The sequence below is a fragment of the Hypanus sabinus genome, chromosome X2 (assembly GCF_030144855.1).
Source record: "Hypanus sabinus isolate sHypSab1 chromosome X2, sHypSab1.hap1, whole genome shotgun sequence".
Lineage (NCBI taxonomy): Eukaryota > Metazoa > Chordata > Chondrichthyes > Myliobatiformes > Dasyatidae > Hypanus > Hypanus sabinus.
In genome coordinates this window covers 8,996,586-9,009,276 of record NC_082739.1, presented here as the reverse complement: position 1 = coordinate 9,009,276, position 12,691 = coordinate 8,996,586, and the positions used below count along the sequence as shown (strand labels likewise).

At 41.4% G+C, this 12,691-nt stretch overlaps 1 protein-coding gene across 3 annotated transcripts in view; it reads right to left on the bottom strand.

Moving 5' to 3' along the window:
* LOC132385131 (ubiquitin-associated and SH3 domain-containing protein B-like) overlaps positions 1–12,691 on the bottom strand; it is a 208,917-nt gene that overhangs the window by 45,382 nt on the left and 150,844 nt on the right. For all 3 annotated transcript variants that reach the window (XM_059956935.1, XM_059956937.1, XM_059956936.1), the window contains one exon: positions 688–741. In XM_059956935.1, the coding sequence (XP_059812918.1) occupies positions 688–741 (54 nt within the window). The remainder of the gene's footprint in view (positions 1–687; positions 742–12,691) is intronic.

The following is a 12,691-nucleotide window of genomic DNA, read 5'->3' as shown; positions in this document are numbered from 1 at the left end:
CTATCCCTGGCAGGGCGCTCTCACCACGCTCTGTGTAAAATACATCCTCCTTACACATCCCTCCAATCACCTTAAATTATATTCCCTTGTATTAACCGTTCCCAGCCTGGTAAAACGTCTCTGACTATCCACTTAATCTATGCCTCTTCTTTACAATTGTTGTGCCTGGGCATTACAGAGTTGATGCCTTTACTTCCCACCAATATCCACAGCCTTCACTGTGGAGGGAATTCCAGATTTCCACCATAACCTACTTTTCGGAATGGAAGTTTCTCGATTTCCCTTGAATTATTTGGCTCCAAGACGAACAAATTTCACAACACATAGTCTCCCATCTAATTTGTCCCCTCTCACCCCAGACTGGACTGTTCCTCAAACATTCTACACCTAGGGGAAATTACTCCTGAGGCTACACATTTTGAGGTGATAAATAAACACACAGTGACATCTTTTCCTCCTGTGACAAACACCATTAGAATTTATGGGGCGCTTAGGTAGGAAAGCAAATGAGTTGCATGGAAATTCATGGCAATGCATTAAATACACATTACTTCATGGCAATAGAGACTAGGCAGCAATAATCCCCTTGATTAATTAGTAACTAACAAAAGGTGAAGAGCGCTACGTAAACTTTTACTGCAAGAGAAAATAGTTAAGTGCATTTGTAGGTATTAATCTGATACCAACCAATCACACGCTGCCTGGACACTCTTCCCGCCTGTAGATGCTAACGCCTTTAGTCTGGAAGAAAAAGATGAAAGAATCGTTAACTCATTGGATTTTAGTTAGGCCCAGTTACTGGCACTTTGCAGTCCTTGTGAGTTCCACCTAGGAAGGCACAAATCTCTAACAATAGTCTCCAAAGCTCTGATGATAGTACTGAGCTAAGTAGCAGTGCAACCTGTAGAAAACAGAATGGACAGACGTACACACATACACCCACAGGCAAAAATGGGTGCAAGGATAATCTGTCCCCTTCAGTGGGGAAGGACCACAGTTTAGGGATCCTCTCCTACTGGCCAGGTTGGGGTTGTGGGGGGTGGGGAAGGGGGAAAGGAAAGCCCCTGGTTATAATAGTAGCAGGATACAATCCCAGAGTGCAACACAAGTGGCAGCAGTGCTATTGATGTGCATTAATGTGATAGAAGAGCATGGAAAGCAATGACTATGAATGTAAAGAGTGAAATGGCATTGAACGGTTTATTCTTGTAAATATTTTATTTTGGACAAAGTTTATAATGTTTAAAGCTGTCCAGTTATCCATACAATGAATCTTGAAGTAGCAATGCCTCAAAAAAAGGCAGCATCCATCATTAAGGAACTCCACCACCAGACCATGTCTGTTTCTCATTGCTACATAGAAACATAGAAAATAGGTGCAGGAGAAGGCCATTTGGCCCTTCGAGCCTGCGCCACCATTCAGTATGATCATGGCTGATCATCCAACTCAGAACCCTATACCTGCTTTCTCTCCATACCCCCTGATCCCCTCAGCCACAAGGGCCATATCTAACTTCCTCTTAAATATAGCCAATGAACCGGCCTCAACTGTTTCCTGTGGCAGAGAATTCCACAGATTCACCACTCTCTGTGTGAAGAAGTTTTTCCTCGTCTCGGTCTTAAAAGGCTTCCCCTTTATCCTTAAACTGTGACCCCTTCGTTCTGGACTTCCCCAACATCGGAAACAATCTTCCTGTATCTAGCCTGTCCAATCCCTTTAGAATTTTATACGTTTCAATAAGATCCCCCCCCCCCCAATCTTCTAAATTCCAGCGAGTATAAGCCTAGTCGATCCAGTCTTTCTTCATATGAAAGTCCTGCCATCCCAGGAATCAATCTGATGAACCTTCTCTGTACTCCCTCTATGGCAAGAATGTCTTTCCTCAGATTAGGGGACCAAAACTGCCCACAATACTCCAGGTGTGGTCTCACCAAGTCCTTGTACAACTGCAGTAGAACCTCCCAGCTCCTGTACTCGAATCCTCTTGCTATGAATGCCAACATACCATTTGACTTTTTCACTGCCTGCTGTACCTGCATGCCCACTTTCAATGACTGGTGTACAATGACATCCAGGTCTCATTGCACCTCCCCTTTTCCTAATCGGCCACCGTTCAGATAATAATCTGTTTTCCTGTTCTTGCAACAAAGTGGATAACCTCACATTTATCCATCAGAAAGGAAGTACAGAAGCCTGAAGACACACACTCAACAATTTAGGAATAGCTTAGTCCCCACTGCCATCAGATTTCTGAATGGACAGTGAGCCCATGAACACTACTTCACTACTTTCTTATTTCTGTTTTTACACTACTTATTTAACCATTTAATATCATATACATTTTATTTCTATTTTTCTGTATTGTAATGTACTGCTGCCACATAGACAATAAATTTCATGACATATGCTAGTGATATTAAACCTGATTCTGATTATTGGCACATTCATGATAACTGAATCGAAAAAACAATCACTTCAGTCTATTTCATCCCACTCCAACCATGGCTGAGCAACATTCGTGTAGCCCCACAAGGTTTGCCTGTTTAAATTCAACAGCACAACGACTTTAGCATTGATAGAATGCAAGACCGAAACACAGGTGGTGTATCATGCAGAAGGAGCAGGCCAGTGACCTCCGTGAATTACAACCCACAGGTCTTTAACTAGAGTGTATGCAACACCTTGCATAGTGCAGAAACAGCAAAGGGTCAGGAGGGAACGCACGAAACATCCCAGCATTCTCTCTTCTGAATCTCCTGTATTCTACCAACACTACGCACTATAATAATCTGTTAAATGTGTCTGCCCCTCCTCTGGGAAACACTGGGGAGTGCAACACGTTAATTTAGTTTGGTAATGAGGAGCTCTGCTGACAGAATCACACACTTTCTTTCCCCGTCTTCCCAACCCATTCCCCGAGCAGATAAATCTGCTTGAGTAACAGTGATAAGTAGCTGGAGTGGAGAAAAAGGAGACTGGTTTTCAATAGCAACACACGCAAAGTGTTGGCAGAACTCAGCATCTATAGAGAGGAATAAACAATCGACGTCTCATCAGCACTGCAAAGGAAGGGGGTGGAATCCAGAATGGTGGGGCTGGGGGAGGAGGTGTACAAGCTAGCAGATGATAATTGAGACCAGGCAAGAGAGAAGGTGGATGACTGGGGGTGGGGGGGGGGGGGGATGTAGTAAGTAGCTGAGAGGGAATAGGTGCAAGACGTAAAGGGCTGACGAAGGAGGAATCTGATCAGAGACAACAGGGGATCATGGAATAGGTGGACCAGAGGGAGGTAATGAGCAGGTGAGAAGAGAAGGGGTGAAAGGATAACTAGAATGCAGAATGGAAAGAAAGGGGGAGAGGGAAAAGGAGGAAAAATTACCAGAAGTTAGAGAAATTAATATTCATGCCATCACATCGGAGATTACACAGATGGAATATGAGATGCTGCTCCTCCAACCTGAGTTTGGCCTCATCATGTCTGTCCATGACCTTCTCTGCTGCCATCTGAAATGTCAACTGTTTATTCCCCTTCACAGATGCTGCCCGACTTCCTGAGTTCCACTAGCATTTTGTGTGTGCTGATTTCCAGCATCTTCAGGGGTTTTCAATTTCACTTTCCCCAACGACAATTTAGCCTGAGTGCTCTCTAATCACATACAGTTTGAAGTGTTGGAATAGAGGAACAAATGGCAGCTAGTACAGGCACAGCAAGTTCACTCATATGGCAGTGATATAAATTACCAGATATTCAGATTTTAGTAAGAGTTGGCCAAGGGTTGAGAGGGATAATAAACTAGCCATGATGGAATGGTGGAGCAGACTTAATGGGCCAAACTGCCTAATTCTATTCATATGCCTTTTGCTCTTTCGGGTTACAAACTGACCCATCAAGACAGTGTTTTTATCTTTGCTTTGAAAGGTGGCCCTGAGACAGTGTTGTGCTCCTCCAGTCTGGGTGTTCTGTTCAAGGTTTATGGCTTGGAGGCAGAATCTTCAGAGCCAGTGGCAAAAGCACTAACGTACTGTAGCATGTGAGAGTTGGGGGTACCTCAGCTCCCGAGTGTTCAAAGTGCAGTGCACCTCCTGGATCGTCTGCTTATGTCACTGGATCCTACAGAGCTAATGTTAATAGAAGCATCAAGCTCAGAAACATTAGCATCAATCATTCAAGACATGACCCATCAGAGGAATCAGGACATGCAGTTCAATCGACCTATTTTGCAGGAAGCATAAACACTCAGAGGAATATGGCCCAATCCCATTATGGATTCATTACATTTAGGAATAGTAACTTACTAACTCGGCCCATATACTAACTTGCAGCAGGCTCCTTTCACCCATCAGATATGATCTTCACTAGTGTTTAGTTCAATCCTGCTTTAAATGTCTCATTCCCATCTTCAATCCCCTTGAGGCCTTGCCCCTTCCCCCACCCTGACATCCTCTAGACTCACTTCAATACTTCAGCTCTCATCTCTGAGGAATCACTGACTAAGTGTTTCATTCAGTTCAGATCGCCCTGTTATGTTATTGCGTTGGAGAGGCTGCAGAAGTTCACCAGGGTGCTGTTTGGATTAGGGGATATGCTACAAGGAGAGTCTGGACAAACTTGGACTGTTTTCTCTGGTGTGAGGGAGAGGGGAGGGAGTGGGAAGCACCAGAGAGACATTATGTAATAAATAAACCAACTGTTTGGGATCAAATAACCTTGCTTGGTGTCTCTGGGCTGGGTACGTCCACAACTGTGTCACCCACCCACCGCCCTCCCACTCCACCCCTAACAATCCTTCTCTGCCACCTGTCCCACACCCCTCCACACTCACTATTCCCAATGTTCTTTGCTCCCACCGTATTTACAAATTTACTCTCCTCTCCAAGTTGACAAAGCAGTACTGTGCAAAAGTCTTTAGGCACACTAGCTACAGTATCTCTCTCTCTCTAAGATTTTTTTCCAGAGGACTGTAGGTGGAGTAGATAATCAGATTCCCACCACCACAGTTAGAATCACTAATATCAAGGGGCATACATTTAAGGTGAGGGGATAAATTCAAAGGAAATGAGTGGGGCCAGTTTATTTTTCTCTTACACAGAGTAGCAGGTGCCTGGAATATGCTGCATGGGGTGGTGTGGAGTCAGATATAATAGTGGCATTCAAAAGGTGCTTTGAAAGGCAAATGAATGTTCAGAAAATGGAAGGACAAGGATATTAGGTCGGCAGAAGGGATTTGATTACTAATTTAACTGATGCAGCACAACAACATGGGCTGAAAGGCCTTTTCTTGTGCTGTTCATGACTTCACACCTTAACAACCATGACTTCAGCTGCCACAAAGGAGCTCAGGAATTCCCCAAGAAAACCTCTTGGCTTTTCTAATCTTCCTTTCCCCCTTGGAATCGGACTCAGGTTTATTATCACTGACATACTCTATGTTGTGAGTACACACAAACAAAGAGAGCAAAAAAATTAGTGAGTACTGTTCACAGAGTCATTGACCACTCAGAAATCTGATGGTGGAGGGGAAGAAGCTGTTCCTAAAACTTTTGAGTGTGTGGCTTTACTCTCCTGTATCAACTCCCTGATGGTAGCAAGGAGAAGAGGGCACTTAGGAGATGAGGGCTCCTAATGACATATATTTGAGGCATCCCCTTTTGAAGATGTACTCAATGCTGAGGAGGCTACTGCTCATGATGGAGCTGGCTGAGTTTACAATGCTTTGCAGCTTTTTCCAATTCTGATCCATGCCTTAATATACTCCTAACATGATTCTTAAAACTGGCTTCAGTCAACTACCTTCTCACAGACAAGCTTCTGATAGGATAGTTGACTGAGACTCATTTTAACTAGAGTCCACATTCCTTAATCACAAAGTGTTGGCATCACATAGTTGGTAACTAGATAGGTTTAACTGAATGTTGGCCTTTATTGCAAAGGATATGGAGAGCAACTTTGTGATACAGCTTTATAGCATGCTAGTGAGACAGTACCTGGAGGATTACTTGCAGTTTTGGACATCTTATGAAATTATATCACACTGGAGGCAGGGCAGAATACTAAAATGAATGGATTAACACAAGGCGGTTAAGCAGTTTAGGGTTACACTCTTTTGAATGCAGAAGAATAAGAGATGATCTTATTGAAACAGACAAGGTGGTTTTCAAGGTGGACACCAAGAGGATGCTTCTCCTGGTGGCAGAACTTCCTTTTACAGCTAGGAATCCTGGTTTCAGAGTAAGACACTGCCTATTTAAAGAACAAGATGAGGAACAACTTCTTTCAGAAAGTCATGATTCTTTACAGTTCCCTATCCCAGATTACCATGGAAATTGAGTCCAAGGCAGAGGGCAACAGATATTTAAACTACAAATAGGTCAACAGAAATGAGGAGAGAGTGAGGAAAATGGGACTAAGACCAAAACTGTATGTGATTATTTTATTTGATGATGGAGCATAGATAAGAGGCTGAATGATCTATTACTACACTTAAAAACATTCTTATGAGGCCGGTTAATTGGTCCTTTTCTAAAAAACAGATCATACTTCAGAGAATAGGGTGCAATTGGTTCTTTGCCCCTACCTATATCCAATTCTTCCATGCTCCTTCCCTGCAAAAAAAAAATTCAGATTTTATGGCTGTGCCTAATGGTTAATGTTTAAGTTTCCCACCTTGACCAGTATAGTCTCAGCCTTACTTGGGGTCTGAGGGCAAATTCCGAGTGGCATCTGGAATTTTGCAATACACTTCTAGGTTTAAAAAAATCCTCTCAACTTGAACAGGAAATAAAGTGGTTTTTAAGGCAGGAAATTGGGGAGTTACTAAGGGGTGCTTGCAAAAGGGCTCAACTGGGATGGATTTATAAAAATCTGAAGCAAAATTAATGTGTCATCATAATGCAAAATGTAAATTAGCCAATTATAACTGGTCCAGATGGGATTTTTGAACAACAGTTCCCAGATATTACTCTGTAGTTTTTCCACTGGGGATTAATTCCTGCTTGTATGGGCTTACCAGTTCTATAGCTTGTAGATGAAGTAAATAATGTGGTGATTAGGTGGTGGGTTGGTGAAAGGGTCGGAATATATAACCCACAAATTCTGGATTTTGTGTTAGCTTCATGGCACCAATTAACACACACTGGGGAAAGGAGGAGTTACCCCAGCAAATCATGTTCAAATAGCATGGGTCAAATGTACCAGCAAAACCAACTCTTTGGTTTGAAGTGTAAAAAATTAAGGTGAGCACCAAGAGTGAGACACAGAGCGGGTTGGAGGGAGGAGATAAACTCACACACACACAGGAAAAGCAAAGGAACCCTTGGACACACACAAAGGGGAGATTAAAAACAGAATAAACAAACAGAAATGGAAGAATGGGGGTGTTAGCTATTGGGTGGGTACAAGGGATAGATGGCCAATCAGATATACTTGACAACTTCTCAAAACACTGATTGAAAATGGAGAGGTATAATCTACCCAACCATTAATATATCCAGGATTAAGTATAATAATCGTGTGAAGAACATGGTTAAGTGATATTATTTGAATAATTCTCAGAACCATGGGGCTTTATTTGATTGCAGTAATGGAAAATGCATTGTTTGAAGTGGAAAGAGAAGCTGGTCTCATTGAAAGGGTTAGTGATAGCCTTCATAATCCGCCAACAAAATATGGATGGCTTTGCAATAAAGGTGAAGGCAAGGTCATGGGTAATGGCTTCAATCTCTGTCATTGTCTAAAATTTTCTTTAAACCACTAATGATTATATTAGCATGCCTTGCCCTCATTTATTATTACCCAGCCTATAAACAGGCTATTAAGCAATACATTTGTGAGTGTGACACATTGATCCACTTCAGGAGTCGGTTAAAAAGGTCTTTACAGGAGACAGATGTTTTTGCAATACCTCTATCGTATTGCAAAACCCTTGTCACATCTGTGGATCCCAAGTCATTTTTCTTAAGCAAATGAGAGAGGAGAGACCAGTGATCTAAGTATAACAGCAATTTCATCCCACAACCTATTCCCTACACCAAGCTTTTCTCCCCCACAGAAAAACAGAATATTAATTTGAATCGCTTTACTGTCAGGTAACATAAAAGAAGTAAACTTTGATATAACAATACAAGCATGACCCACAATGACAAATAGACCATAAGACATGGGCAAAATCAGGCCATTTGGCCCACCAAGTCTGGACTTCCATATGATCATAGCTAATTTATTATCACTCTCAACCCCATTTTCCTGCCTTCTCTCCTAACTTTTGACACCCTTACTGATCAAGAACTCATCAACCTCTGTTTTAAATATATCCAATGACTTGGCCTTCACAGCCATTTGCAGAAATGAATTCCACAGATTCACCACCCTCTGATTAAAGAAATTCATCATCTCTTCTAAAGAGAAATCCTTGTGCTCTGAGGCTTTGCCCATTGGTCCTGTATTCACTATTGGAAACACCCTCTCCACATTCACTCTATCTCGACCTTTCAATATTCAATCATTTTCAACAAGATCCCCCCCCCCCATTCTTCTAAACTCCAGTGAAAAGATTGAGAACCTTTGTGAGATCACATTAAGTGAAACATGGCAAATTCAGTTATTCGCTTCAATGTGTTCACTGCTGGCAAGGCCAGAGTTCATTTCTGATGAAGAGGTGATACTGGACAGGTGGAGGGAGGGAGGAGATGAGAGAAGCCAAAGGAAGAAGAAAACTTGCCACCGTCATCTTCTATAAGCCTACTGACTCCTCGGCTGTACCACCTCCCACCCTGCCTCCTTGTAAGAATGCTACCTCCTTTCCTCAATTTCTCTATTTCTGCCATATCCACTCTCATGATGAGGCTTTTGAAATACCCACCTCCCTCCAGAAATGTGGTTTTCCCTTTGTTATTGTTGGGAGTTTCACAGGTATTTCCACCACTTACAACATGTCTACTCTCAACATCCCTAGTCCCCAAATCTCAGCACACCAGCTTCCACATCCAACACATTACCCTCTGCCATTTCTAGCAGCTCCATTGTGATTCCCCCAGTCACCTTTTACCCTCAGCTTTTCTGATTTCTACAAACACCACTCTCTTCATGATTTTCTGGTCCCTACCCTTCTATTTCAGTCCTGACACTTTCTCCTACAACTGTGGAAAACCTGCCCCTTCATCTTTACCCTCACCTCCACCCAGGAACCCAAACAGTCCTTCCATGTGTGGCAGAGATTATCTGCATCTCAACCAACCCAATCCACTACATTCAGTGTTTGCAGTTCAGACTCCTCTGCATTGGCGAAAGCAATCCTAGACTAGATGACCTGTTCTCTTTCTCACAGTCATCTGAGCTTCTGGTGGTATACAACTTAAATTCCCCTTTCCACTCCCACACCACAGTCTCTCCAGCACTTTCTCCTTTGCTACTGAGAGAGGCCAAACACAAATTGGAAGAACTACATCTCAAATTCCAATACAGTAACCTACAAGCCAACAGAATGAATATTTGAATTTTCTAATGCAAGGAAACCCTCTACTCCCTCCTCCTCCTCCAATGAGCAAACATTATTTCATTATATCACTAGTTTTAGTTTTGTTAGTTTCAAAACACAACCAAATAAAAAACAATAATTGCTACAAGATTGTTCATCTTTGTTGGTTTCTTAATAAAGGATCGAGCTTACTTTCTTCAATTTTGGACTTTGTTATTGTGGAAAACATATCTTACAGTGTCAACCCTCATACAGTCTCTGAGCAGCTTTGGTTTGTTTTCAAGTAACTGCTACAGTACTCTAACCAAGGTAGCATCCTGGTGAACCTCTTCTATGCCCCATCCAAAGCCTCCACATCCTTCCTTTAATGTGGTGATGAAAACTGCACACAGCACTCCAACGCTGACCTCAACAAGGCTTTATACAACGGCACCCAACTTCCCAACTTTATACTCAATGCCCTGACTAATGAAGGTACACATGCTATACGCTTTCTCACCGCCATATCTGCTACTTTCAGGGAACTATGGATTTGTACACAAAGATCTCTGTGTACATCAATGCTAAGGGTCCTGCTATTTACTGTATACTTTCCTCTTACATTTGACCTTCTAAAGTGCAATTCACACAATTTAACTGTCCATTTAATTAAATGGACAATTAAACTCCATTTGTCATTTCCCTGCCCACACTTCCAACTGATGCATATCCTCTCTATCCAGGGGGAACTACTCATCATCCAAAACTCCAATTTTTGTGTCATCTGTAAACTCAGTAATTAGCCCACCTACATTTCATCTAAATAATCTATTATATCATAAAGGCCCAAGCACTGATCCCTCTGAACCACTCGGCACAAACCTCTAAGCAGAATAACACTGATCCACTACTACCACCTGCCTTCTCTGGCCAAGCCAATTTGAATCTAATCTTCCAAGTTACCATAAATCCCATGCATCTAAATCATTTGGATCAGTCTCCCTGTCGAATGCTGTATTAAAATTCATGTAGAGAGCATCCACCACCCAACTCTTTATCATCTTTGTCACCTTCTCAAAAACCTCATTTAGCAACCTGGGGTTTGAAGCTGACCTCCAGAACTTTCTGCTTGGAACTTGCATGTTCTATGTCACCAGATGTCTTTCTCCCAGATGTTCTCGAAATTTGGTGGTTGATTAGTGGTTTAATTAGCTCCTGTTAAAAATACCTCTAGTCCAAGTGGTTAGTCTGAAAAATTAAGGTGCAGTTGATGAGAATAGGTTTCTGGGAAAATAAGATTAATGAGTTAACAGAGCTAGCATAGACTTGATGGGTGGAATGGCATCTGTTATGCTGTGAGTAATATGAAAAAGGCAGCAAAGATGTCTTCAAGAATGATGACTTAGTGGTAGGAAGGACCAGATATTGAAATAAAAATACATAGTATGAACAGCTTGAAAAAAAATGAATCAAGTGGAATTTCTTTACTCAGTGTTTGCAATAATTAACTTGTTACAACAAGCAATCATTGCAGCAAACTGTAGAGATGCAATTAAAAGCTAATTAAGAAAAGGGCAAGATGGCAGTAGGAAAATTGTAAAAAATGAGTCATTCATTATCAAGAGTTACAACCAAGATATGAGGGTTAGCAATCAGAAATAAACTCTCCAACCACCCCCTACTCGAATACAAGTGCTCTGGGATCTAGCTGATGTCGTGCCACAATCTATAAACACACATCAGGTTCAGAAGCTTCATTGTCGAAAGCGCAACACTCGGCAACCATTTTGTACCAGCGAGAACAGATGAACCTCACAGCAGTAGAAGCAGCTTTCAGTTTTCTTCTTTACTTAAAATCTCATTTGACTGAATATCTGTCATATTTGGCCTTGGTTACAAAAAGAAAGAGCTTCATCTTCATAATTAAAAAAAAATTGGTTAGATGTAATATTTTCTAAAATTTAAACTACCATTATCAGGTGTTTTTGCCTGATCTCTGTTCAGGTATACCGTTTGTTCACATACCCTTGCTTTAAATGACATAGTCAATAGACAATCTTGGTTTGTCCCCCCAGATTCATGTGATTTTTCTTTTTCAGTTTATGTTGCAATTAAATAATTGTTAAATTCATTTCTAGCACCATTCCAGGCCGTGTAGTCTTAGCTATTAAAACATAGTGTGGAAAATGTTTTCTCTCTTCCTGTGGTTATTGTTATAGCAACCTCTGTCTGTGCACAGTTTTATTTACTTGGTCAAAATGTCTCACTTCTTAGCATCTTTTTCCACCTCAACAAGAACTTGATCTGGAAAAATCTTAACTCTGGAAGAGCCATCTGTAGTCTCTTCACCAGGTTAATGTCACTTAGCTCTCATATTTAACATGAGTTGAAATGAAACCATTGCTTGAGGTTGGAGTGTATCAATATTTGAAAGTATTGACAAGGTTTCACGATGATTATGTAACTGGACTTGCTTTTAGATGAGATAAATATGGAGGCATTTTAACCTCCATTATGCCAACTGTGGAATTTAAATTCAGTTGAATAAATGTGGAATTAAAGCCAAATCAATAATGGCAACCATAAAACTACCAGTTTACTGTTAAAACCCATCTGGATTTTTAATGTCCTTCAAAGGAAATTGTTTGCCCTTGTCTGATCAGGTGCATCAAGTGATCTAAGTGGCTAAATCCCAACCAAGTTCTGAATGGCCAAGAACATCATTCCATGAAAGTCGAAATCCTGAAGCTTCCTAACAAACAACTCTGTGGAAGTAATTAAATACATAGAGAGTACAGCTTAGCTCTACTTTCTCTTGCCGAATCTGGGTTAGAAACTTGTAAAATTTTCAACACAGGTGGTTTCCCCATGTTGTATCGTATCTGCACTTGGTAAAAGAATACTTTTCAGCTTAATTCACTTACTAGCACCACGTGTAGCCCAATGGCTGCATACCCAATAAGTATTCTCCTCTCTACCACCAATGTTTTCAATTTGCCCTGCGTAGCTAATGACCCACCTGCCTTGTTAAATAGTTTCTCCTCTTACTCTGTCAAAACCTATTTTGAACATTCCTGGGCACCAGGGAGGAAATAAACAACTTCAGCAATCTCTCCACATTCTCTCATCTTTGGTAGCAATTGAATAAACCTTCTTCACATCTCTCCAAGGGTTGAAATTCTTTCTCAAGGGAACTGCCTGGAACAGAACACTTCTCTGTGGACCAAAATTCTACTGT